This window comes from Thalassophryne amazonica, chromosome 10 (genome assembly GCF_902500255.1).
Source record: "Thalassophryne amazonica chromosome 10, fThaAma1.1, whole genome shotgun sequence".
Taxonomy (NCBI): Eukaryota; Metazoa; Chordata; class Actinopteri; order Batrachoidiformes; family Batrachoididae; genus Thalassophryne; species Thalassophryne amazonica.
Window position 1 is genome coordinate 58,727,371 of NC_047112.1, and position 26,921 is coordinate 58,754,291.

The window sequence follows — 26,921 nt, forward strand, 5'->3', positions numbered from 1 at the left end:
AATAATAATAATAATAATAACACTAATAATAGTGTGGATATGATAACAAGAACCTAAACAATTTATAAATACATTAAGACAGTAAATTAACATTAAAAAATTACATAATTAACAGGAAATAAAAGGGGTGAGTTCTTCCTCTAAAAACTGTTGAGGTTTGAGGTTCTAAAAACAAACAACATAAAAACAAACAACATTTGGACTAAAACGCCATGGATCCCCACAGGCAATGCGCTAGTATAGACACTGATCAAAAATATAAAGGCAACACTTTCATTTTTGCTCCCATTTTTCATGAGCTGAACTCAAAGATCTAAAACATTTTCTATATAGATAAAAGAGCTATTTCTCTTAAATATTGTTCACAAATCTGTCTAAATCTGTGTTAGTGAGCACATCTCCTGTGCTGAGATAATCCATCCCACATCACAGGTGTGGCATATCATGCTGTCTAATCAGCATCTTCACATCTTGAGGTGCAGGGGCGTAGCACCAAATTCTGGGCCCTAGGTACTAGCCATATTGAAGACCCCCCCCCCCCCCACACACACACACACTTATGTTCTTTTTTATTAACGCAAACACCAAATTTCTAATGCGTAGTCAAACCAGGTCTAAATCATGTATACCTTAGATCACACCTGGGAGTCAATATTGAGTTGGGGGGTCTGGGGGCCAAATTGCACCCTTTTTCTAGAAAAAGGGTGCAATTTGGTGCATTCCTGTCTGTTAAAATGCACAGGAATGCACCAAATTGCACCATTTTTCTAGAAAATGGTACAATTTGGCTCCCAGACCCCCAACTCAATATAGCTAGCTTTCAAGCTCACCTCTCTTTTCAAAGAATTTGGTTAGCAGCTGCTTTCCCTCATTTAGTTTTCTTTCCATGTCCTTTTTCTCTTCTTTTTTCAGATACGTACTTTGATTTTTTTTTTAGGAAAGACATTTTATTTCAGACTAAACACTAGGGCTGCAACTAACGATTATTTTATAGTAATCAGTTCATCGGTCAATTATTTTTTAGATTAATCGTTTTGGGTTTTTTTTACTTGCATGTGAGTTTTGCCATTATTTCTTTAAGTGAGTTATTATTAAAAGGCCTTTATCACGCAACATCAGTGTTTGAGCTTGTAACAAAGTTATGTTATATTTTCGTCAAAAACATACCTGGAGTAGTGTTTTGTTTTATTTTGCACATACAACCCCTGGCAAAAATTATGGAATCACCGGCCTCAGAGGATGTTCATTCAGTTGTTTAATTTTGTAGAAAAAAAAGCAGATCACAGACATGACACAAAACTAAAGTCATTTCAAATGGCAACTTTCTGGCTTTAAGAAACACTATAAGAAATTAAGAAAAAAATTGTGACAGTCAGTAATGGTTACTTTTAAGCAGAGGGAAAAAAATATGGACTCATTCAATTCTGAGGAATAAATTATGGAATCACCCTGTAAATTTTCATCCCCAAAACTAACACCTGCATCAAATCAGATCTGCTCATTAGTCTGCATCTAAAAAGGAGTGATCACACCTTGGAGAGCTGTTGCACCAAGTGGACTGACATGAATCATGGCTCCAACATGAGAGATGTCAGTTGAAACAAAGGAGAGGATTATCAAACTCTTAAAAGAGGGTAAATCATCACGTAATGTTGCAAAAGATGTTGGTTGTTCACAGTCAGCTGTGTCTAAACTCTGGACCAAATACAAACAACATGGGAAGGTTGTTAAAGGCAAACATACTGGTAGACCAAGGAAGACATGAAAGCGTCAAGACAGAAAACTTAAAGCAATATGTCTCAAAAATCGAAAATGCACAACAAAACAAATGAACGAATGGGAGGAATCTGGAGTCAACATCTGTGACCGAACTGTAAGAAACCGCCTAAAGGAAATGGGATTTACATACAGAAAAGCTAAACGAAAGCCATCATTAACACCTAAACAGAAAAAAACAAGGTTACAATGGGCTAAAAAAGCAATCGTGGACTGTGGATGACTGGATGAAAGTCATATTCAGTGATGAATCTCGAATCTGCATTGGGCAAGGTGATGATGCTGGAACTTTTGCTTGGTGCCGTTCCAGTGAGATTTATAAAGATGACTGCCTGAAGAGAACATGTAAATTTCCACAGTCATTGATGATATGGGGCTGCATGTCAGGTAAAGGCACTGGGGAGATGGCTGTCATTACATCATCAATAAATGCACAAGTTTACGTTGATATTTTGGACACTTTTCTTATCCCATCAATTGAAAGGATGTTTGGGGATGATGAAATCATTTTTCAAGATGATAATGCATCTTGCCATAGAGCAAAAACTGAAAACATTCCTTGCAAAAAGACACACAGGGTCAATGTCATGGCCTGCAAATAGTCCGGATCTTAATCCAATTGAAAATCTTTGGTGGAAGTTGAAGAAAATGGTCCATGACAAGGCTCCAACCTGCAAAGCTGATCTGGCAACAACAATCAGAGAAAGTTGGAGCCACATTGGTGAAGAGTACTGTTTGTCACTCATTAAGTCCATGCCTCAGAGACTGCAAGCTGTTATAAAAGCCAGAGGTGGTGCAACAAAATACTAGCGATGTGTTGGAGCGTTCTTTTGTTTTTCATGATTCCATAATTTTTTCCTCAGAATTGAGTGATTCCATATTTTTTTCCCTCTGCTTGGTCTAAAAAAGTAACCTTTACTGGCTGCCACAATTTTTTTTTCCTGATTTCTTATAGTGTTTCTTAAAGCCAGAAAGTTGCCATTTGAGATGACTTTAGTTTTGTGTCATGTCTGTGATCTGCTTTTTTTCTACAAAATTAAACAACTGAATGAACATTCTCCGAGGCCGGTGATTCCATAATTTTTGCCAGGGGTTGTACATACATCACAACACACCACAAAGAGCTTTCCATCAGGTTTCACCCAATTATGAGCATTTTTAGATGCCTACAGCAACTATCTCAACCACTGACAACATATTAGAGCAAGAGTCCACAAAAGTATTTTAAAGGCCTGACTAAAGTGTAATATGTGATCTTTAAAAACATATTTTCATGAAAAAAGACACAAATGTGCAGTTAACTGCATTTTATTTTTTCTTGTGTAAAAACACAGCTTAGATGTGGTTTGACCGAAACAAATTGACATTAATCTTAAATAAAACAGGGATGAAGTGGAGGTTTAAGAGTCACTAGGTGTTCACAGGAAACATTTATTTCTATATTTATTTATTTATGTTCATTGTTAGTTGGATTTATCTTTTCTGTTGTGTTGAATCAGGTTCTTTTGTTTCTTTCTCTAAAATTGTATTGCAGCATTACTGGTTGTTATTATTACTATTATTGTTGTTGCTATTATTACTAATATATAAATAAAAAAATAAATAAAAAAATATTACAATTTGTAATACATTTGACTCTTTTATGACAACAAATGCTGAGCCATGAATTATTATACATGGGGGGGGGGGGGGGTGCTGCCTGTGCGCCTGGACTAAACCATTGTACAACTGTGCAGGGGTGGGAAGGGCCCTAAGAGATCTTTCAATATTATTGTTAGAGCAGAATTATGTTTCGCAACATTTATACATTCATTTAAATTGTATTCTTTTACAACATGAATTGTATAGACATTAAAAACATGCAACACAAAAATATATTTAATGCCAGTTTTCTGTGCCCCCCCCCCCCCCCCCCCCATGCTCTGGGCCCTGGGTACATAATACCCTTTACCCCCCCAGTCCGATGCCCCTGTGAGGTGTGGCATACCAAGATTGCTGATTAGACAGCATGGTTATTGCACAGGCGTGCCTTAGGCTGGCCACAATAAAAGGCCACTCCAGACAGAAAGACAATATGGAGGATTGTAAAGAGCTTTCAAACAGATAGAACTGTTCACAGTGTTAACAAAGGGAGATCTGGCCAAACCAGGGGAGCGGTGCACATATTGGGCACATCTTGTAAAGGTGAAATTAGAAATTCCCTGCAGAACTTGACAACCATAAAGAATCGTACCTACAATCCTGCCCATTTTGGTTGCTGAATTCACAGTACTTTCAATATTTGAGGTAGATGTTTTCTGAAAGGCTTGAACCCAAATTGTGAAACTTTGGGAAACTCCCTTTTTGTCTGCTGTTAAAACAAAGCTTTATGCTTGGGATTCCCCTGTTGTCACAGAGATGTAAACAAACCCATGTGGCAGACGATATCATTTGCTGTTTACACTGGTTTCACCAAGATAACACTACATGTATGAGCAAAAGTATAAGATCACAAAGTGATGAAGAGTCAGCACGGGTTCATTCATAAACTGATAATGTGATGTTTATTTTCTGTGCATGTCTTCCCTGATTATTTAATACATATAATTTTACAAATAAATTATGAATTAATCAATTAGTATATAATAGTGACAATTAATAATAATAATTAAATCACTGTTAATGATTACTTTTGTCAAAATGAGAAGAAAATAAGTCTGCAGATGACAGCTGAGACAACTGTATCTACAATTTGTTCCATGTTTTGAACAAGCCAGTATTTCAGGCACTATTTTAAAAGCTTCCCAGTTTTCATTTTCACACCCAGTGCCTACATTCTTTAAACTGCAAGTGCACTTGTACACAACTGTGTGTCCATGGGCGTTTTTGGCTTAAAATGAGGTGTGACGCCGTGTTGGTGCAACACCATTATGAGGTAGCAGGAAGTGAATGCATCACAGAGCAACAAAACCCTTGTCTAAAGCTGGGTAGAGCGCATTTTTTGTATTTATGTCACACATCATTCAGACAGGTCTTACATACATGCATACAGTATGCAGTGGGTGTATTCATTGATCTTAAGCTTTTGACACAATCAATCATAATGTAATAATCACTAAATTGGAATAGTATAGGATTCGGGGGGTAGTATTACATTGGGTGAGAAGTTACTTTGGAAACAGTCTGTGAAGATGGCAGAGTGTATATTGTCGTGCTTGGGCATTGCTTGTGGTGCCCCTCAGGGGTCAGTACTGGGTCTGAAACTGTTTACTCTTTATATAAATAATATTTCCGGGCAGCACGGTGACTTAGTGGTTCACACTGTTGTCTCACAGTGAGAAGGTCATGGGTTTGATTTCCACCTGTGGCCTTTCCGTGTGGAGTTTGTATGTTCTCCCCGTGGTTGCGTGGGTTTCCTCCGGCTTCCTCCCACATCCAAAGACATGCAGGTTAGGTGGATCGGAAACTTTAAATTGTCCGTAGGTGTGCGTGCAGGTGTGAATGTGTTTGTTTGTCTATATGTGGCCCTGTGACAGACTGGCGTCCTGTCCAGGGTGTACCCTGCCTCATACCCTATGATTGCTGGGATAGACTCAAGCCCCCCCACCCCCACTCAGTGACCCTTAATTGGAGTAAGCAGTTGAAGATGAGTGAGTGAGTAAGTAATATTTCCAAGGTATCAAAAACATTAAAACTAATATTGTTTCCCAATGACACAAATATTTTTGTTTGGGGGGGATTTAACGGAACTACTGGCAACAATCACTGCAGAAATATGTGCAAATTAAAGAGGTGGTTTCATAGGAACAAATTGTCATTAAACTTAAGTAAAACTAAAATCCTGTTATTTGGCAACTGTAGTAAGGAGACTCAAGTGCAGGTACAAATAGATGCTGTAGATATACAAAGAGTTCATGAAACTAAGTCTCTTGGTGTAATAATAGATGACAAAATAAAGTGGAAACCCCACTCAAAACATGAACAAAATAAACTGTCAAGAAGAAATTCAGTACTTAGTAAGGCCAAACACATTCTCTACTGTTCACTGGTTTTACCATATTTGAAATACTGTGTGGAAGTTTGGGGCAATACTTATAAATACACGCTATCGATACTACAAAAAAGAGCTATATGGATAATTCATAATGCCAGTTACAAAGAACATAAAACTTCAGTATTCTTAAAATCAAAAACATTAAAATTCAATGACCTGGTTCATTTTCAAACAGAACAAATTATGTATAAAGCAGGAAACAATCTTTGAACTTAAGTTTGTAAGTTAGTTACAAACCTAAGTTAGAGTTTATATAACTTATGTTTGTAAGTTATATCAACTCTAGATCAACTCTAACTTACAAACGTAAGTTCAAACAACTTAATTTATTCAGGTTTTTATCAATTGTAATGGTTTTTATAAGTTGGTTCTTTTTCAGTGTAAGATAAGATATTCCTTTATTAGTCCACATGTGGAAATTTGCAGTGTCACAGCAGAAGTGATGGCAGAAATGTGCGACAGTAGGGTAAAGTAAAATGTGCAATTAGAAGGTAGGGTAAATATTTAGACATGGCAAATCCAGAGAATAAAAAATACAGAAATACAAATGCAGTATGTGTAGTAGTGGGTAGGGTAAGTCCAATTGCTCTTCTTTTAAGCACCTTCTCATGGGGTAGAACTCTAACGTGGTTCTCCAAGTGCAGCTGACTGAAGATTGAGGACTGGGTGGGCCTTTGCTTTGGATTTTCCCAGCTGTAAGATAAAAAACTGACCCCTTTCTTTCCTATCAAACTGTGAACTGAATAGGAGATGTTGGAGAGGAAAGAGGAGGTCCATGAGGTAATGCTGTACCAACTAAAGTCAGAGGAGAAGACAGTGATCCTTGGGGACACAGAGGAGACAGCTGTCCTCCAGGCAGGATGGGACAAGACTGCTGACAGCAACTTGGAAAATGAAGGGATTGTGGGAGACGCAGAGATGTCAGACGAAATGGGTCATGAGCGTTTGACACTTGACAGTGAAGATCAGGAATCAAGAGCCACCAGAAATGTAGAAACAACAAATGTTGGCCAGGCAGATGCTGAGCTGGCCATGCTGATATACAGGAATGGTTTAGTCTTTGATATGAAGACAGACTTCACTTAAGATATGAGGATTTATTTACACCACAAAACTGCTATCACATGTAAAGAATGGACATGTTTTTGGACTACAGCCTGAACTTCTACTCAGTTGTGCCAGTACTTCCTCCAGCGGCCTCAAAGGGATGACTGACATTCATAAATTGTATATAAGGATTCAGAAATTGGATTGTGGACATGTAAGCATTTTTACGTTGGTAGTATCAGTTCACATCCTGAGTCATACAAAACACACACAATAAAATGCCATCAATAAACCTTTTCTGGATATTTTTCCTGCTTAATGTTGCTGTAGGTAGGTTTGTCTATAAAATATGCATTAAACAAAAACTTTAGTCCCCACTTTTTTGTACCTGTGTCACCTTAACTCTGTGTGCATCAGTGTGTTTGTGCAGTCAGTGTGTACATGATATCTTCACATAGAGTTTGTGTATCATGGATAAACTTTGTACACAAGGTCATCTCACTAAGCCTTCAGACATGTTTGACGTTGGCCATATTTTCATTCCAGGCACTAGGGCTGGAGTCTCTGAAACATTGTGTATGTAATATCCTGAGAAACACGAGGTCTGTCCATAAAGTATAGGTCCTTTTTATTTTTTTCAAAAACTATATGGATTTCATTCATATGTTTTTACGTCAGACATGCTTGAACCCTCGAGCGCATGCGTGAGTTTTTCCACGCCTGTCGGTGACGTCATTCGCCTGTGAGCACTCCTTGTGGGAGGAGTCGTCCAGCCCCTCGTCGGAATTCCTTTGTCTGAGAAGTTGCTGAGAGACTGGCGCTTTGTTTGATCAAAATTTTTTCTAAACCTGTGAGACACATCGAAGTGGACATGGTTCGAAAAATTAAGCTGGTTTTCAGTGAAAATTTTAACGGCTGATGAGAGATTTTGAGTTGACACTGTCGCTTTAAGGACTTCCCACAGTGCGAGATGTCGCACAGCGCTCTCAGGCGGCGTCATCAGCCTGTTTCAAGCTGAAAACCTCCACATTTCAGGCTCTATTGATCCAGGACGTCGTGAGAGAACAGAGAAGTTTCAGAAGAAGTCGGTTTCAGCATTTTATCCGGATATTCCACTGTTAAAGGAGATTTTTTTTAATGAAAGACGTGCGGACGGGTCCGCGCGTCGGGACGCAGCCGCCGCGACGCTCCGCCGCGACGCTCCGCCACAGGAAAAACACCTCTGCTGGAAGCCTTAAGGACAAGTTGGAACATGTTCAGCTGTTAAACAATTTCTCATATACTCACTCCACTGAAAGCCATCAAAAGCCACCTGGATTTTACAAATGGTTATCAACACGGAGGTGTTTTTCCTGTGCCGCCGCTCCGCGCCAGCTGCGTCCCGACGTGTGGACCCGTCCGCACGTCTTTCATTAAAAAAATCTCCTTTAACAGTGGAATATCTGGATAAAATGCTGAAACCGACTTCTTCTGAAACTTCCCTTGTTCTCTCACGACGTCCTGGATCAATAGAGCCTGAAATGTGGAGGTTTTCAGCTTGAAACAGGCTGATGACGCCGCCTGAGAGCGCAACGCGACGTCTCGCACCGTGGGAAGTCCTTAAAGCGACAGTGTCACCTCAAAATCTCTCATCAGCCGTTAAAATTTTCACTGAAAACCAGCTTAATTTTTCGAACCATGTCCACTTTGATGTGTCTCACAGGTTTAGAAAAAATTTTGATCAAACAAAGCGCCAGTCTCTCAGCAACTTCTCAGACAAAGGAATTCCGACGAGGGGCTGGACGACTCCTCCCACAAGGAGTGCTCACAGGCGAATTACGTCACCGACAGGCGTGGAAAAACTCACGCATGCGCACGAGGGTTCATGCATGTCTGACGTAAAAACATATGAATGAAATCCATATAGTTTTTGAAAAAAATAAAAAGGACCTATACTTTATGGACAGCCCTCGTACTTTGTTTATGTAGGTGAAACTTGGTACACAAGGTCATCTCACTAAGACCTCAAACAAGTTTGACATTGGATTCTGTGAGCCAGGTTAGTGCAAACATTGCCCTTGTTAATTTAGAAAGAGGACGTGGTTGAATTCACTTCTTCATCTGCGACAGTGATTCCCAAAGTAGCAATTCACTTTATGTACTTTGAGTTGGTAAAACACAAAGATGAATGGTGCATCCATATAAACATTTTAAGCAAACTGTTGTCATACCTTGTAAGCTAAAAAGAAATCCCATATTCATTGCGGTCTTATTTCAATAAAATTAATTTGATTTGCTGATTTTTCCAACATTAAAATTGAGGATACATAATTTTATTGGTAATCTGAATTTACCTTTTCGTATAGACAACATGCCTGAAATCTTTGTGACATCAGACAAGGATGTAGAAGAAATAGTGTTTTATTCTATATCTTTCTTCACTCTTCCTGCCTCATGATGTTAAAAAAAATTAATGGACTCAATATTAAAGCGAGAAATAAAAGGAGCAGCTTGTTGTGTGGGCCGCCAGAAGAGGAGGTACTGCTGGCCCACCACCAGAGGGCGCCCTGCCTGAAGTGCGGGCTTCAGGCACGAGAGGGCGCTGCCGCCATGGACACAGCCGGGGGTGACAGCTGTCGCTCATTACCTCTTGACAGCTGTCACCCATCTACTCAACATCATCTCACTCCATAAAGACCAGACGTCATCTCCACCTCGTTGCCGAGATATCATACTTCATTGGAGGTAATATCCTCAGCCGTTTTGTAATTGTAATATTTGTATATTGTGAGTGTTTGCAGGAGTACCAGTTCCTCCGTCGGTGGAAGCTGTGAGAGCGCTGAAGGCACTCTTTTCCCCTGAGGAATCCACAGTACTCTGCAAATTATTGAGTGAGAGGTGGAGGTGGCATTCCCACCGTTGTTGTTACTGGGTGTACACACACCCACACTTGACTGTCTTTGTTCTTCGCCAGCAGTACCAGATCCGACAGTCGGGGACGGTGATCACCTGGGAATTCGGGACTTGGCGGCTCCAGTATTCACCAGGTTCTGGGGCGGCGGAAATCGTGTGGTTCCGGCTCTTCTTAGGACAGACGTCTTCTATCCTCGAGCCTGCCCACACGTCACCTTTGTGTATTGACTGTTATGATATTCTGAGATTGTCTGTATGTTCGTTGTGCACATTCACAACATTAATTGTTATATTTTGGCTCATCTATTGACCGTTCATTTGCGCCCCCTGTTGTGGGTCCGTGTCACTACACTTTCCCAACACAGCTGTCTATTTAACTTTGAAACATAGTTTTTTCCAAGTTGTCTCTTTCTTCTATGTCCTTGCTTTATGATGTCAAAAAACGTGAAGGTATTGACATTGTTGGAAGAAAAGCTAAAAGGAAACTGCGTCCCAGGGTTAAAGAGATAGTTTTCCCTTTATCTCTTCTTTTAGTGAGTCCATCAACCCATTGACATTGTAACAAAGAAAGAACCCATCTCTTCTACATTCTTGCCTTGTGATGTCACAAAGATTTGAAGCATACTTAGATGGAGAAAGTGATAAAAGGAAAACTTATCTCTTTAACATTAGGCTACCAAGTTTCTTTTTATCTCATTCTTCAGCATTCTTGCCTTGTGATGTCACCAGGATCTGATGCTGTTTCTGCTGTTTTTTCCCCCCGTTTGTTCTTCTTCTTCCAAATGTTAGCCAACTGATCTACAAACTGAATCAAATGTAATACAGACATAAACATTGTTGGCCAGTTTGAATAAATGTGATGAAGGCAGCTAAAATGCAGAGTGGATGTGATCCGGAGCAGCACGATGCAGCTAACGAACGTGTGACAGGAAGTGTGTTATGTGCAGACGCAGGTTGAGGACCGGACCAACGTCTGACCGAACCCAGCGCTAAATAACCAGAAAGCGGTTCCACAAACAAAACGATTTTATTTCCCCTCCAGTGCAATAATTAGTGTACAACATAAATATTTGGTTTGTCTGGCGGAGTGAAGGACGGCGCGCTCTCCAGCACCCAAAAGGATCGAAGCCTCGGTGCTTCTGGACTCAGATTCACCGCCAAACACCCCCCAGGTGGACACGACAAACTGACTCTGTGAAGGATGGAAAAGGTAAGGTAAGTCAACAGAGCTACAGCAAATATCCTTCAGAGGCACACACTATCAGCAACACATTCAGGTCTGAATTTAAGCTTTATGTAAATGAGCAGCTTCTCACAACAGGTGGAGGATCATCAGTCCGTACGCCACGGCAGTGAGAAGCAAACTGCACAATTCTCATCAATGTTCAAATATACTGCGTAACAAAATGCCAAATTACTATTAACGATCATTCAGACAATAATCACCTCTGATGTGTGCTGACAGCATGTGTCCCTCACCCGTCCTCCTTCACAGGCACGATGTGTCAAACCCTGGCGCGGTCCTCAGCGTCTCACAAACGAACATCACAAGGTCGAGTTCCCGGGAATTCTGCTTGAACCACTCATGGCTTAAATGCAGAACGCCATCTCATTATCTGCTTCAGCTGAAAGTCTTTAAGTTTGCACGTGAGCATCATCCACAGGTGCTGCGAGTCAGTAGGCCTGCACGTGAACATCCTCCACAGGTGTAGCTAATAATGCTGATGAGGGTGAAGGACTCTTCTGCCAGCACCTTCTCCACAGACAAAAACCAGTTTGCATACCACCTGGAGAGCAAAGAAAAGAAAACAACACCAAAACATCCAGCCAAACCCCCCAACACACAACAAAGTGGTCACATAGAAACCACTGACCTTAAAGAAGGTAGTCATGCAAGGTGAGATTACTCATAACTAAACAGGCCTTCTCTGGGAGTTTTGTTGATTCTGTGAAAACTGCAAAATGTAGTGCTGATTTTGAAGAAGACACGACAGACGTTTGCTCATTTCAACCACTCAGAATTTCAATTACCAAGCACACTCTAAGAACTAAAACACTGAATTTAATTGATAAAGGTAACTTTTTCCACATAACACTGTCAATTAAGTGCAAAACAATATTGCAGTTGAAATTAATTAAATCAAATGAAACATTATTACTTAAATCCCTAAAATCAACAATTGCAAGTATATTGAAAATAATAGTATTAATTACATTTAAAACCTCTGTGTTTCATTTCTTAGAGTGCAAAAAAAGGGAACAAAGGAGGGGGAACATTTCCCTGATATCTGTGTTCAGTGTTTTTGGCCTGATCAGAGAGAAAATCACTTCACTGTCCTTATCTCTCACCACATCCAGATTACGATCAGCAGGCTCACCTGCTGCACCTCAGACAGCAGGCTGACATGATTTGTGGTTAAAGTAAATATCAAAAGACAGCTAAGTGATATGTCTGTATTAAAAAAGCAAACATGCAGGATCAAAATGGCATGGCTTATCTTGACAGTTGAGAAATTAAATAATACAAATGACTGGAGTGGCATCCATATTTTTTTGTTATTATAGTTAGATTATATACTATATGTGCAGGCCACGTGTTTTTGTGACTGATCCTGCAGGCGGAACACCCACCAGGTATCTGTGATATGTGAGCTGAATTTCTTTCACTGGGTGTACTGTAAAAACCCAATAAGTTAATAATAAATGGTCAAAACTGACTACAGAATTTCACTTAAAATTTCCAGTTTCACCAGTGTTTTGGGCAACATTACCTTATCTGGTTTTCCAGTTAGTATCTGGTTTTACATTAGCTTATCAGTTTTTTTTTCCAGAATACTGCTCCTTAGAGATTCCAAGAGTCATTCTTGACAGGATCCAGTGCCAGCTGCTTCCTGCTCAGTGAGCAGAATAGTAATTCTCATGCACAATTACCCTCATCCTAGCTCTACCAAATGCAAGTGTCTGTGCTGATATAGTTCCTACGCAGCCTACGCTTATTTATTTAACTTTGTTGCATCTGACAGTTAATAGGGCAACTCTAATATGTTAACTGAGCTAATAGGGCAGCACAGTCTTGTTTGAACCCTGCGGGATATCGTGGGATTTCACCACTTATGGGGACCGCCAAATTGTTTTTTTTTTTTTGGTTCCCACTGGAGAAGGGAAGACGAGGCGAATATGAGAGGTCGTGTCAGTAAGTGTTAGCCTACACAGCTAACCAGAGTAGGTGTGTTCTCTCACCTGCAAAACTGCCTCGACATGTTTGTGCTCCGGGTTAGAGGTGGGCGGATCGATCCTAATATTGATAATATCGATACCATCGCTGGTATTGATATTGAATGATCCTCATGTAAAAAGATCGATACTCAAGCTTTTTTTCTCTCCCGCATGCACTGACTGCTGTGCATTCATCAAAGTCTACTCTCTGTAAGAGCAGCGCTGCGCTGTGTCACACAACACGGAGCAGCGCACCCTTCCCCCCTCTGGTCTTTTGTTGTTGCACCATCACGTGGCTCAGTAGCGCCAGCCAACAGCCATGCAGGTAGGCTCAGCCTGTTTAAAGCCCGAACTGCACTGAAGGTAGGAAATTCCTTATTCTTTGTATTATATTCTTGTATTGTTCGACTTGAAAAAAGAACAAGTTTGAAACTGTTTACAATATTTGTTGTGGTGTGTTAGTTTTTCCTCAGAAGATTGTTTTAATTTGCTTTAAGTTCTATTTTTTTATATACTATTTAAGAAACAATGTAGAGAAGTGCACTGAAGGGAAGAAATTCCTTATTTTTTGTATTATTTTATTGTACAAGGTCTGTTATAAAAGTATCCGACCTTTTTATTGTTTTCAAAAACCATATGGATTTGAATCACGTGTGATTGCATCAGCCAAGCTTGAACCTTTGTGCACATGCGTGAGTTTTTTCACGCCTGTCGGTTGCGTCATTCGCCTGTGAGCAGGCTTTGTGTGAGCAGTGGTCCACCCCTCTCGTCGGATTTTTATTGCGAATAAATGTCTGAATGATTTGGAGCTTTGCTGCATCAATTTTTTTCCAGAAACTGTGAGAGACCTCCAGGTGGACACCATTCGGAAAATTCAAATGGCTTTCAGGGACGATTTTATAAGGATTACACAGATTAAGGAGTGATCCAGCCGGTTTAAAGACCGCCCACAGCTGCTGAGAGCGCGCCGCGCTCCGAGTGCCAATCGACAGGCTGAAACCCCGCTGAAACAACCAGATCATTTCCAATGTGAAGGCTTTGTTGATCTGGGACATCGTCTGACTTATGGGCCTTTCACACTGAATCTGTCAGGCCAATGTGTCAAAGCATCGATGGATGACGTCAGACGCGTTGCTTTGGAAGCGGCAAAAAAAAAAAAAAAAAAGGTGTGGGGCGGAGATTGCTACGTCACACTCTGGCTGTTTTCACAATCTGAAAAAGTTAAGCGATTGCCATCTTGAATGGGTCGCCTGAACCACAAAAAAAGCTTTAAAAAACAGCAGTAGAACGATTCTCCCATCACCCTGCTGGGAGAAGCTTTTTTTCAGCTACTTTTCGGAGTGACGTCGACCGAGGAGGAGAATGGACGAGGAGGACCGACGATCGAACCGCGACAGCGGACCAAACCGCATGGAGAAGCCGGCCTTCAGGTATCATCACTGGGCAGACCGAGGCAGGCAGCCGGGGTGATGGAGCAAACCCACTCAGTCCGAAATCTTCCACTTTTTGGATATATGCGAAGTCCCAGTTTGCCCAACAGAGTTTAGTTCTGCAGCTTTATCGAGGGTGAGAATAATGTAAAAATAAAAGGTGACATTTACTGAACTGCTTTGAAGGTTTAATGATCAGCTAACGTTAGCGTAGCCTTTTAGCACAGTTGATCTGAGTGAACACTTTAATTTCTAAATGGTTCAGTCTTTTTATTTTTACCAAATAAAGCTACAGCTTTTTTCAGACACCACAAAAGCTCAACTTTAAATAACTTATTTTTCGGGCGTTTTTTCCATCTTTTTTTTTCCCCCGTTTTTCTGCTTTTTTTTATATATATGAACTGTTTAGTGTTTCTTTATATTTAAAGAAATATTTTTATTTGTCCCAATCAGGAACATTTGCTGTGCAGACAACCAAATTTCCATTGATGAGCTGAACACCGCGAAGTCCAGTCGAAAGAAAACATCTCTGCTTTTCAGCAACACCACCAGAGTTCAAAGCTGCAGAAGAGACCTTCATCTGGTCCAGAAAATCCAGCAGAACATCACCTGCTTCTAAATAAAAGGCTCTTTGAATGGCAACTATTTTATTAATTTTTAAAAAGCTGTTTCATTTTATATTTTAACAATAAATGAACGGATCATTAAAAATGTCCACAAAATCAAAGTCAAAAGACATTTGCACAGGTAGAAGCGCTCCACTTATAGTGCTCAAATTCATATTTTAGAAATGACGCTGTCCTGATAGCAACATTAAAGGCAGTTACATATTTTGGCAAAGTTGAAATGACTATATATACGAGTATATATATATATCATCATGAGGTTTGTCAAAGAAATCCTACTTTACAATCACACTGCAGTCATTGTTATATTATTTCCTGTTGCATTTATAATAAACATTAGTATTTATTTACAGTGTCTGTTTTTCTGTTTAAAATGAGATATAAATAATCTACCAGAATTAAAAAAATGTACAAATTTCCATGTTGTCTAAAAATAAATGTCTGAGGTTCCTTATGTTAAACAAGAAATGAAATAATCTGAAATAACAGGTGGTTTTAATTTACAGATGAAAGGTTTCTAAAGAACCATTTATTGATTTATTTAGCTATTTTAATTACAAGTGTTCTAAACTGTTTTTTAACAGTAATCAGAAATAATGAGGTAACAACAAAAAACATTTCAAAGGATTTTTCTTCAGAAAACTGCTCCATAAATGAGCAGTCCTGTGACACGTTTCTGTTTTTCACGGATCAGTGGTTTCCACCGATCCATTTTGTAGAGATCAGTGGTTTCTGCCATAGGTAGGACGCCCCTTCCAAGATGGTGGCCAATGCGGTTTCTGCCACCCGTCTTCCGTGTTTTGGCCCGACGCGTCGTTCCTATTGGACAACGCAAAGGTACGTCACAGCTCAGCAGGAGGGAAGTTGGATTGGCTTGAACTTTGACTCCGTCAGCCTGCTGACAAGCGGCAATGCGCACTCCCGTTAGATGCGTCGGTTTAGCTCGGCTTTTGACGTGACGCATCTGACGCATCTAAAACGCAACGCGTCTCATTGAAAATAATGCTTTTTAGACCGATTTTTGACGCATTTGAAGCATCTGACGGATTCAGTGTGAAAGGCCCATAAGGCTTCATCACGGCGTTGCTTTTCGCCATGTGGCACTGCCACAACGTGCGGAATTCCTCCGCTCCTCTTTCCATGACAAAAACTCCTGTAACAGTGGAATGTGCCATTCATTTCCAAACTGGACGCTGTGTTTTATCCAGGACGTTGTCTGAGTACCACAGGAATTGTGGAAGACGTGGACATCAGCACTTTTTCGGCACATTGAGACAGACGTGTGGAGGAATTCCGAATGGTGTCCACCTGGAGGTCTCTCACAGTTTCTGGAAAAATTTGATGAAGCAAAGCTCCAAATAGTTCAGACATTTATTTGCAATACAAATCCGACGAGAAGGGTGGACCACTGCTCACACAAAGCCTGCTCACAGGCGAATGACGCAACCGACAGGCGTGAAAAAACTCAAGCATAAGCACGAAGGTTCAAGCTTGGCTGATGCAATCACATGTGATTCAAATCCATATGGTTTTTGAAAAAAATAATAAGGTCGGATACTTTTCTAACAGACCTCGTATTGTTCAACTTGAAAAACAGAATAAGTTTGAAACTGTTTACAGTATTTGTTGTGGTATGTTAATTTTGTTGTATTGTGGTTTGTCAGCCCTCTACTTCAGGAGATTTTGTTTTAAGTTGTGTTGAGTGATATTTTTTAAACAAAAATGTTGATTGTGATAATAAAGTATTTTGTTGTCACGTACAATGTTTGGCGAAATTCTATCCTAGGTCTTTTGGATTCTTTGGCTCTATGAAGCTTAAATATGAAAAAGTATCGGTATCGATATCAGCGATACTGGGTCTGTATTTACTTGGTATCAATACCAAAATTCCTGGTATCGCCCACCTCTACTCCGGGTCATAAACAAACCGCAACACATGTCCACTTTCCACTGCATCGTCCCTTTTTTTTTGCACTTCACTTGCATGTAATTTACCCAAAAATTCAGAGAACATGCCATGTTTTTCCCGGAAGTAGAGAAATGATGTCATATGTGTCATATTTTACCCCTTTAGCGCCCGCCCTCAAACAAGACTGTGGTGCTCAGTAAGTTGTTAGACATCAGTTGTTAGACTTTTCCCAGTGAATTCTGGGTTTGACCCTTGCAAACTCTCCTTTATGTGGGGAAAAAGAGTCTCAAAATCTTTTTTTTGGTGCAAACCTGTAGACAAGTACTTTACATCTACACATGGAGTTGAAAACAGCATCATGACATCATGACAAACATCATGACTACTGGTTGACTTAACAATCGCATGCAGGTTTGGCGCCAAAGCAGCACAGTGGTTAGTGGTTAGCACTGTTGCCTTGCAGCAAGAATGTCATGGGATTGATTCCCACCTGTGGCCTTTCTGTGTGGAGTTTGCATGTGTGGGTTTCCTCCGGGTGCTCCAGCTTCCTCCCCCATCCAAAGACATACAGGTTAGGTGAACTGGAAACTTTAAATTCTGTTCGTAGGTGTGCGTGTGGGTGTGAATGTATTTGTTTGTCTATATGTGGCCCTGTGACAGACTGGGGTGTTCTGTCCAGGGTGTACCTCGTCTCACACCCTATGACTGCTGGGATAGGCTCCAGCCCCCTCGTGACCCTTATTGGGGTAAACGATTGAAAATGAGAAATTGAGTGAGTGGGTAAATGGATGGATGGTTTGGCGCCACTCAGTGGCCGCTTGCTGTCAGTGTAGAGAAGAGCCTCAGCAAACAGCTGTGTACCATGTTGCCAGGACTGCTTATTATAAGCGACTTTGGCGATTTGACCGACTTAAGGTGTTTATTTAGCTGCTTATTTGGGTTTGTTCACTACACTTGAATAACAGTGTCCATTATCCTTCTAAGTGATCAGCGATCCACCCCTGCTGTGTGCGGTGGCTGGGAAGTGCAAACAAAATTTACATGTTAGAAAACGGGAGTTTTTCAGGGACGCATATTTCCCAGATGAATAGTTTTCCCCTTGAGCTGTGAATGGGAACAAATGCGTGAAAATGAGACTTTCAGTAGCAAGCAGGTGTTTGCCTAATCAATGTGGAAAAGACAAGTTAAATATAGTTAAGGAGTTATAAGTAGTTCATTTGGACTCACTCCATTAAAATAATAAAGTTCATTCATAATGTTCGTTTACATACAAAAATCTCCTGGTGACTTTTTAAAATTCTGTTTTGTTTTTTGCAGTACTGGTCTTTCAGCACTTAAATTTGAAGTTTAATCTAAGCCTATTTAACACAGCTGTCAGTGAGACTGAAATGACAGTAAGTATTCCAAACACGCCTTTGCATTACGATATATTAATAACAAAAGTTGAGTCTAGTCTAGAGAGGTGGAGATATGCTTTGAAGAGAAGGGGAATGAAAGTTAGTAGAAGCAGGAGTGAGTACATGTGTGTGAACGGGAGGGAGCCCAGTGGAATAGTGCAGTTAAGGAGTAGAAGTGGTGAAAGTAGATGAGTTTAAATATTTGGGGTCAACTGTTCAAAGTAATGGAGAGTGTGGTAGAGAGGTGAAGAAAAGAGTGCAGGCAGGGTGGAGTGGGTGGAGAAAGGTGGCAGGAGTGATTTGTGACCGAAGAATATCAGCAAGAGTGAAGGGAAAAGTTTACAAGACAGTAGTGAGACAAGCTATGTTGTACGGCTTAGAGACGGTGGCACTAACAAAAACACAGGAGGCAGAGCTGGAGGTGGCAGAGCTGAAGATGTTGAGATTCTCTTTTGGACAACAATGGACAAGATTAGGAATGAACATATCAGAGGGACAGCCCAGGTGAGACGGTTTGGAGACAAAGTCAGAGAGGCGAGATTGAGATGGTTTGGACATGTGCAGAGGAGGGACCCAGGGTATATTGGGAGAAGGATGCTGAGGATGGAGCCACCAGGCAGGAGGAGAAGAGGGAGACCAAAGAGGAGGTTTATGGATGTGCTGAGAGAGGACATGCAGGTGGTTGGTGTGACAGAGGAAGATACAGAGGACAGGGTGAGATGGAAACGATTGATCTGCTGTGGCGACCCCTAACGGGAACAGCCGAAAGACAAAGAAGAAGAATTAACAAAAGTAAAAGCTTTCTCTCTTCCCCCCACCCCAATGTAAATTTGTTTTTATTTTTGCAACTGTGTTTCTTAGTTTAGAAATTTGTTTTTTTTTTTTACCTTTGTAAATGTGTTTCTCAACTTGTAAATTTGTTTTCTAAATGTAAATTTTATTTTTATAAATGTGCTTGCTAACATAAATTTGTTTCTATGTTTATAGTTTCGTTTTCCAAACATAAATTTGTTTTTATTTTGTACGTTTCTCAACTTGTAAATTTATTTTTGTAAATGTAAATTTCTTTCTTGTAATTTTGTTTTCCAAATATACGAGTAAATTTGTTTTTACTTTTGTTAATACGTTTCTCTGCTGGTATTTTTTTTTTTTTACTAATTGTCACAATCACACATTTAGTATTGATAATAAATTCGTTTGATTAAGCTATTTTCGGCAATTGTTAATTTGAAATTACTTCCGTTGCGTCTTTATGCATAAGCAGAAATTGGTGCTTGTTTTCTTGGGTGAGATCTGGCAACACTAGATGAGCCGGTGAGCGCTGTGTCGTCAGTCTGTTGAAGTGAAAACACAACGCCGTCCTTCTGTATTTTGTGAACATGTATAGGCTGCTGGTATCGCCGGATTTCTGCAAATCTTTCTAAAAATGTTTAATGCATCTTCCTGTGTACTCGAAGATGGCGGAGTCGGACGGTGGGGATTTTGCTTCGAATCATCTGCAGAACAGGTGAGAGTGAAGCGCGGTTTGGTCTGCGGTGTGTCGGATTCTGTTTACCGGCCTGAGCTGAAGGAGAAACCCGCTGTTTTATCGCTGTCTGGAAGTATTTCTTACAAAGTTCATGTGATTTTATTCATATGTCCTTGTTCAGCGCGAACAAATTGATCTCTCCACTCCCGAAACCGGCCGCCATTTCTAGAAGGGCGCTACGCGCTTTCTGTGTCGAAACAAAGCTCATCCTTACAAATTATTTTTATTTTGAATGGATTACTACGAGGGTTTGAGTTTACTTTTATCAAATCCGTAAAAAGTTTGGAAAATTAATAATACTTTCACTGCCGGCCGACGGCTTTGGGCACTTAAGGAATTTGTGCGCAGGAACAGAATTCCGATGTTGTTCAGGTTCAATTCCGGATTATTTTCGATTTACATCCGAACACATCCGTTTATTATTATTGTTATTGTCATTATTATTATCTTATTATTTTGCAACCTTGATTCATATTATTTTCTTTATTCATACTGCTTATTTTTATTTAAACATACTGTGTATTTCAAGTATGTAACGGAATGCACTTCCGTTACATACTTGAAATACACAATAAAATAATTTAATTTAAGAAATAATTTTTATTTTATATTAATAGGTTCCAGTGACGTCACAACTCTATCTGGTTCGGGAGACGTGGTTTTGTTCAACAACAAAAACTGTCAAGAAACTTTCTCGTCGCTGTTTGGAGTTGTGCGGTGGTAGGAACAACCTTTTCAGTGCTTGATTAATGATGTCAGTCGCACAAAGAAATCAAATTAGAACAAAAACATGTTCACTGTGCCCAGAATGTTGGTCATTTCATCGAACTTTCCTAGCAACAAATGTAAAGCCCTGGCCACATGCCACTAACGAAGGACACCAAAGCCAAAACGAAACAAGAAATCTGGACTTGCGTTGACTTTTGGAGATATCTTTAACCAGCATCCAGCTGTGAGGTGTCATAATGGATTGGTTTGCAGCTTTATGAAGCGTCATAACATGCTATCAGTCAGCCACTCCATGAGGCATGATAACAGTGGATCGGTCAGCCACTCCGTGAGGCGACATAACATGCTATCAGTCAGCCACTCCGTGAGGTGTCATAACAACCAGGAGTGACTATTGACCTGGCGGCCAGGCACCCACAATCAAAGTTTGCTGTTCGTCCGGCTGCTGTCTCTCTCTGGCCGGTGTGAGGTGTTCAGCACTCTCCTCACACCAGGACCACGCTGACCAACAGTCTCTTAAAGAAGCGTCTCTGCAGACGTGCGTCACTTGTCTGTATTTTGCTTAGACTTGCAGACTGAGTGTTTGGCTTTATTTTTTATTTTTTTGGATGACACACAATGCTTCACAAACACCGTAACTGGCCCATAACAACCGATCGGTTAGCAGCGAGGCATCGTAACAAGCTGTTATTTGTAATGATGTCAGACACGTGAGCAAGAGGCTCACTAACCGGAAGTCTCTGCAGCACAACTTGAAAATTGTCCATTCTCACAGTAAAATGTCAGAAGGAGTTCAAAACTTGACTTTCACATCACCAAGTTAAAATTAGGTTGAGGCTGGCGAATGGTAAAGTTTTTTCTCTGTGCTGAAACATTCAGCATTTCAGTTACTGTGCCACTAAACTAGAATGTTGTGGATGCAAAACAGTCACTTCACTGTTGGTAAGAATTAAACAATTTAACAACGGTGTGATTGTATTAATTGTTGCATCTTGGTCATCAGACTTATTGCACACGCAGGCTGCTCATTGTAAGTACAAAAAATATTAAGGAGCTCCAACAGTTAGAATCTCTCAGGCTGACCTTGAAGGGATGAAGAATGTCTTTGTTTAGAAGAATCTTTCAGATATGGTTGTCTTGTCATGCAAAAATAACGTGGTTACTGGCAGAGGCTAACTGAGGATAAATTATAACAGATGCATATCCCGTCTTCTCTTCGTGGATTATACAGTTCAGCATTCAACACCATCGTCCCCTATGGCCTCGTGAGGAAACTCCTGAACGGCGGTCTACCTCATTCCACGTCTTTGGATTAAGGATTTTTTGTCAGATCGCTCACAGATAGTTAGGACTGGCCCTCACATATCCACAGCTCTCACACTCAGCACTCGTTACCCGCAAAGCTGCGTGCTGAGCACACTGCTCTTCACCCTCTGTACCTCTGACCGCACCCCCTCCACACCAGCAACACCTTCATTAAGTATGCAGATGACACCACGGTGGGAGGCTGTATCACTGGAGGAGATGAGTCAGCTTACCAGGATAAGGTGGAACAGCTGACAATGTGGTGTAGAGAAAATTACCTCCTCAACACTTCCAAAACCAAGGATATAATCATAGACTTCAAGAGAAATAAAACAGACATTCAGCCCATTATCATTGGCAGGACCTGTGTGGAAAGGGTCAGGGACTTCTGTTTCCTGGGAGTCCACATAGAGGAGAAACTGACCTGGGACAGGAACACCACACACTTGGTAAAGAAGGCACAGCAAAAACTCCACTTTCTGAGAATCCTCAGGAAAAATAACATAAAATAGAGATTGCGCGTCTTTTTACTGCTCTACCATGGAGAGCATCCTCACATACTGTCTGTGTACATGGTTTGCCAGTTGCACGGGAACAAACAGGAAAAAGCTTGAGAGGGTTACCAAAATGGCAAAGACAATCATTGGGTGCCCTCTACCCACACTGGGGGACCTTCATGGCTTTTAATGTTTCAGGAGAGCCAACACCATCCTGAAGGACTCATCCCACCCGGACTACTCTCTGTATGAGCTACTGCCATAAGACAGACGGTACAGGGCCATTAAAGCAAGTACAAATAAACTGAAAAACAGTTTCTACTCAACTGCTGTTAGAGCTTTGAATGCCACTGGAACCAAATAGCCAGGGCACATGCCACACAGAATAAATGCAATATTTGTAAATACGCAATATCCACTGTCATATGTGCAATATCCACAGTTTCTGTACACACTTTTCTCTCTTTTTTTTTTTTTTTTTTTTTTTTTTTTTTGCATATCATTTTGCTAGTATGTCCATATAACTTTTTCTTAACTTACACTCTGAACACCCCTCCTTTTTCCTGTTACATTTTGTTTATTTTCTTTTAAGTCTTTAAGACCTTTTCAAGTCTGTATGCGGTTTAATCAGGTTTATATTTGCACTGAAAAAGCTTACACCTTACTTTTCGTTGTACTTGTTTCATTGACAATAAAGAATCAGAATATATGTGTAAATTAAAGCTCTGCAAGTAGCACTCAGATCCCATAACACTGCTAACACAGTAATAAAGGCATTTACTTTCATTATAGTACACCTTCATTCTCCTGCAAAGTCATTGGCATTGCCAGCCACCACTGTCCGGCTCAGGCTTGGGACAGATGGCATCCACGTTAACCCTGCATGAACGAAGTAAGATGATGTAGAGGAAGAAGGTGACACTTGCCCCACACCAGTTTTCTTTTAAATAAATAAACAACTGAGACAGCGATCTCTAAACGGTATTGCATTGAACCCTGCTGTGGGGTTGCTGCCACAAAAGTACTGCCTTTATTCAGTGCTCATAGTTGGATGAAAATACATTTGATGAGAACAGTTTCACTTTTGTTGTTGTTTTAATATATGCTAAAAATAACTTTTTTTTTTAAATTCCAGTTAAAGTATAGACACTGAATAGAGATCATGAGAAACAGTCCAGGACCTCTAGCCAATAAAACAATGACATTAAGGGAAACATAATGTTGTGAACAATACAGGAAAGTTCATTATTCTTATGAGTACTTACAAAATTCAGTCCAGATTGTGCTGTGCTGGTTACTGTCTGTTGCTTTAATTAATTGGACAGAACTTCAGTGTGCAATTTGGTGACCTTATAATAAGCGAAGTGCGCATCTCAGGCTGTGCAGTGCATTATGGGTAGGCTAAATTTTTCGACTACCAACCCACAAGCTATGGCGGCAGAAAGCAGGGAGGAGTGCTGTGATTTGGATCATTTCAACCGCTGGAAAGTTGACGATTTTAAGCGTTTTTGTCAGCTCCGCGGATTGCCTGTTACAACCAGGACTACGTACGGCAATGGGCAGAAGAGGAAAGAAGAGCTGGCTGTGCTTGCGTGTGCTGCATTGTTACAGAAACTACCGTTAGTGCCGAAGAGAGAGCCGCTGTCGAAAATGACCAGTCCTAGTTGATAGTTGGAGACAAACAAATTTCTGACCCCTTGAGGGCAACTGATGGATGGTTAGACAAAGTCCAGAGACTGAAACTGTGGATATTGCAGAATATTTGCTAAGCAGGAATGAGAAATCGCTACTCCGCGGGCTTCATAATGACGACAATGAAGGTGGGTCTCACATATAACCTCTTTGGTGTCACGTTTGTTTTGATAAGTTGACAGACATGCAGTGATATGTGCATGCATGCAGTTTGTTTATAGAACATGTCAGTTTTACAATATTATGCGCTAGGGATGTGAATCGTTCAACAACTCCACGATTCAATTCGATTCCGATTCTTGGGGTGACGATTCGATTCAGAATTGATTTTTGATTCAAAGAGCTCTGAGAAATAGTTATATTACTTAAAAAATGTTTATGTTTCAGAAAATGCAGCTTTACAAGGTTAATCAAGTGATTCTAGATGTAAATGTACTTATCTGCTTTGCTTGATCGGAGTTGGCTGGCAGTTTAGCGAAGCGCTGGTCAGTAGTCGGCAGAGACCTCTGCTCCCCTCTTTTAGCTCCGGGTGATGACGTAGCATGTGGGCTTGCAGATTTGAAGTGTTTCCGAAGTATTTGACTTTCATTTTGCAGATTTTGCACACTGCATAAGTCATGTTAAGCTCCTTCTTACGCAGCAAATAATAAAATCCAAAATGCACTCAAACATCTGCCTTCAGCAAAGACGGTGCTGGCTGAATTAGCTCTTTGTCCGCCATGCTAAGCTACAGCCACTGAACTCTGCAGCTCACAAGTGTTTGAAGCACGCTGGACCACCCCCCCTCACGGGGACGCTGTAGTACGGAAGCCGTTGCCTGACAAACAGTACACGCAGCGAGTAAGCAAGAAAATGTTTAAAAAATGCTTTTTAAAAATCGATTCTTGGACATTTTGGATCGATTCAGAATTGTAATAAATAAGAATCGCGATTCGGACGTGAATCGATTTTTTTCCTGACACCCCTATTACGCGCCCCGTCATTCATGGCGTGACATTACAGTCATAAGCTGATGCATGAAAACGGCGGCATGGTTTCAGGATATTGACAAAATAAATGTGTGTAAGAAACTTACAATTTTAGTCCATCTTTTACATCTCTCTGGATCTTTCTTTTCTGTGGCAAAATTGTGTAGAATGAACGGAGGTGTACAACCACATTTCTTCTTCTTTCTGTCTTTTTGTGGACTCGGCGGAGCTTTGCAATCATGTGTTTTCAGCCAACTTTCAAGCCTATAAATTCCATTCGAGCATTTGAAAACAGCAGTGCGCATCTGTCATTATTGTATGCGTGACTTAAGGCTTTAAGCCTTTGAAACAATCCCTGTAAAAGCCTTAACTTTTACAGTCCGCTAATGCTACTGTATATGAAATTCAATGGGAGCGGTGTGAGTTTGGTAGTTGGGATTTTTGCCCCCGTTTGACCCACGCATGCGCAGATGCGTTGCACACTTCGCTTATTGCATATCTGCTTTTTCACATCAGTGGCACATCTACATGCAGTGGCTTTGCACTCTCCCGGTATTTGTTATTTATGTTACTTATTTGTGTTGTTAATCCTACTGCAAGTTTCCAGTGCGAATATATCAGACAGTTGCACAACACTGCTTGGTATCGGCCTGAACTGTGCATACGTTCCTCATCTTTTTACCAACTACAGCGATTTTCTGACTGAGATAGCCCGAGTGCACGCTCCTTGGATCACCCCTGAAGTGGAGCCACAGACCGTGTTGGAATAGGAACCAAAAGCAAGGGTGGGTGTACAACAGTGGTGGGCACACTTCCGATATTCCGATAATTATCGAAGATAATGTTTTCATTATCGGATTATCTTTTTAGATCAATTTAAAAACCATCATCAGACTAATTATCTTCCGATGAATTACCGTCCGATAACTTTTAGACCGATAACGTACTAAACTAAGCTGAACAGTGAAAAACATTTTTAAAAATGTTAAAGCTGTTGAGACCTACTTGTTAAAAGTTTCCTAATAGGCATGTTGTTCTTGCCTCTGCAGTCAGAAACCACTCTTATCGTCTGTAAGCAAAGGAGAACTGGTGACCAAAAAAAAAAAGTCATTTCCTTTAACACCATACTAATAAAATCGCAATGTCACCAAGTCATCCAGAGGCATACATGTTTAACTTATGGTTCAAATTTTAACCACTCATTTTAGACAAGTTTTTTAAAATTATTGTCATGTCTGAAGTTTATAAAGTGAAAATATCAGATATATGTTTTCGTTTTAAAGTAATGTGCTAATTTTTAAGGTTTTGTGAGCACATGCTGTGCCAGGCAGCAATGCATTATGGGTAGCATAAGGTAATCTCAGACGTTCACGACAGGACAAATGCATTTCAGACACTCTGTTCAGGGTCCACAGATAACAGCATTAAACTCTAGTGCCTAAAACTCTCATGAATATATTCTCTGGGTTTATAGACGTTAGTGTATTTGCGTTTGTTAAATTCCACGCATCTTAAATGTAGCAGACACGGATTATCTGGAATTTTGTTTGACATTTTTTCAAGGCCGCTACTGCCATCTACTGGGCAGGAGTGTTCATGGCAGTATTAAACGTCTGGGTACATGGCTGCTCTCAAAGTGTTGGTATTGTCCAGGTGCTTTTTGTGTGCATATATGTTAACTTTGTATTCTAAAACTACGGTTAGAAGTAATTCCGACTCATCGGTCCACACGAACGAGGCTGGCGCCATGTTTTTAGTTTTTGTGGAAGTGACGACAAGAGAATAAGGCTCCTGATTGGATAGAATTTTAATCAGTACCGCCACCCAAAGGTTTGGCAGACTAATTACAACACATTTATACGGTTCGATGTGGATG

The 26,921-nt window shown here is 40.5% G+C and overlaps 2 protein-coding genes across 3 annotated transcripts in view; both read left to right on the forward strand.

Annotated features, from left to right (window-relative positions):
* il12rb1 (interleukin 12 receptor subunit beta 1) overlaps nt 1–6,940 on the forward strand; it is a 55,718-nt gene extending 48,778 nt beyond the window's left edge. Inside the window, exon 15 of the mRNA XM_034180048.1 lies at nt 6,557–6,940. Coding sequence (XP_034035939.1) covers nt 6,557–6,895 — 339 coding nt within the window. The 3' untranslated portion in view covers nt 6,896–6,940. The remainder of the gene's footprint in view (nt 1–6,556) is intronic.
* A 12,718-nt stretch (nt 6,941–19,658) lies between these two features.
* Nucleotides 19,659–26,921, forward strand: part of klhl26 (kelch-like family member 26) — a 51,719-nt gene continuing 44,456 nt past the window's right edge. For both annotated transcript variants that reach the window (XM_034180050.1, XM_034180051.1), the window contains exon 1: nt 19,659–19,833. In XM_034180050.1, coding sequence (XP_034035941.1) covers nt 19,760–19,833 — 74 coding nt within the window. In that variant the 5' untranslated portion in view covers nt 19,659–19,759. The remainder of the gene's footprint in view (nt 19,834–26,921) is intronic.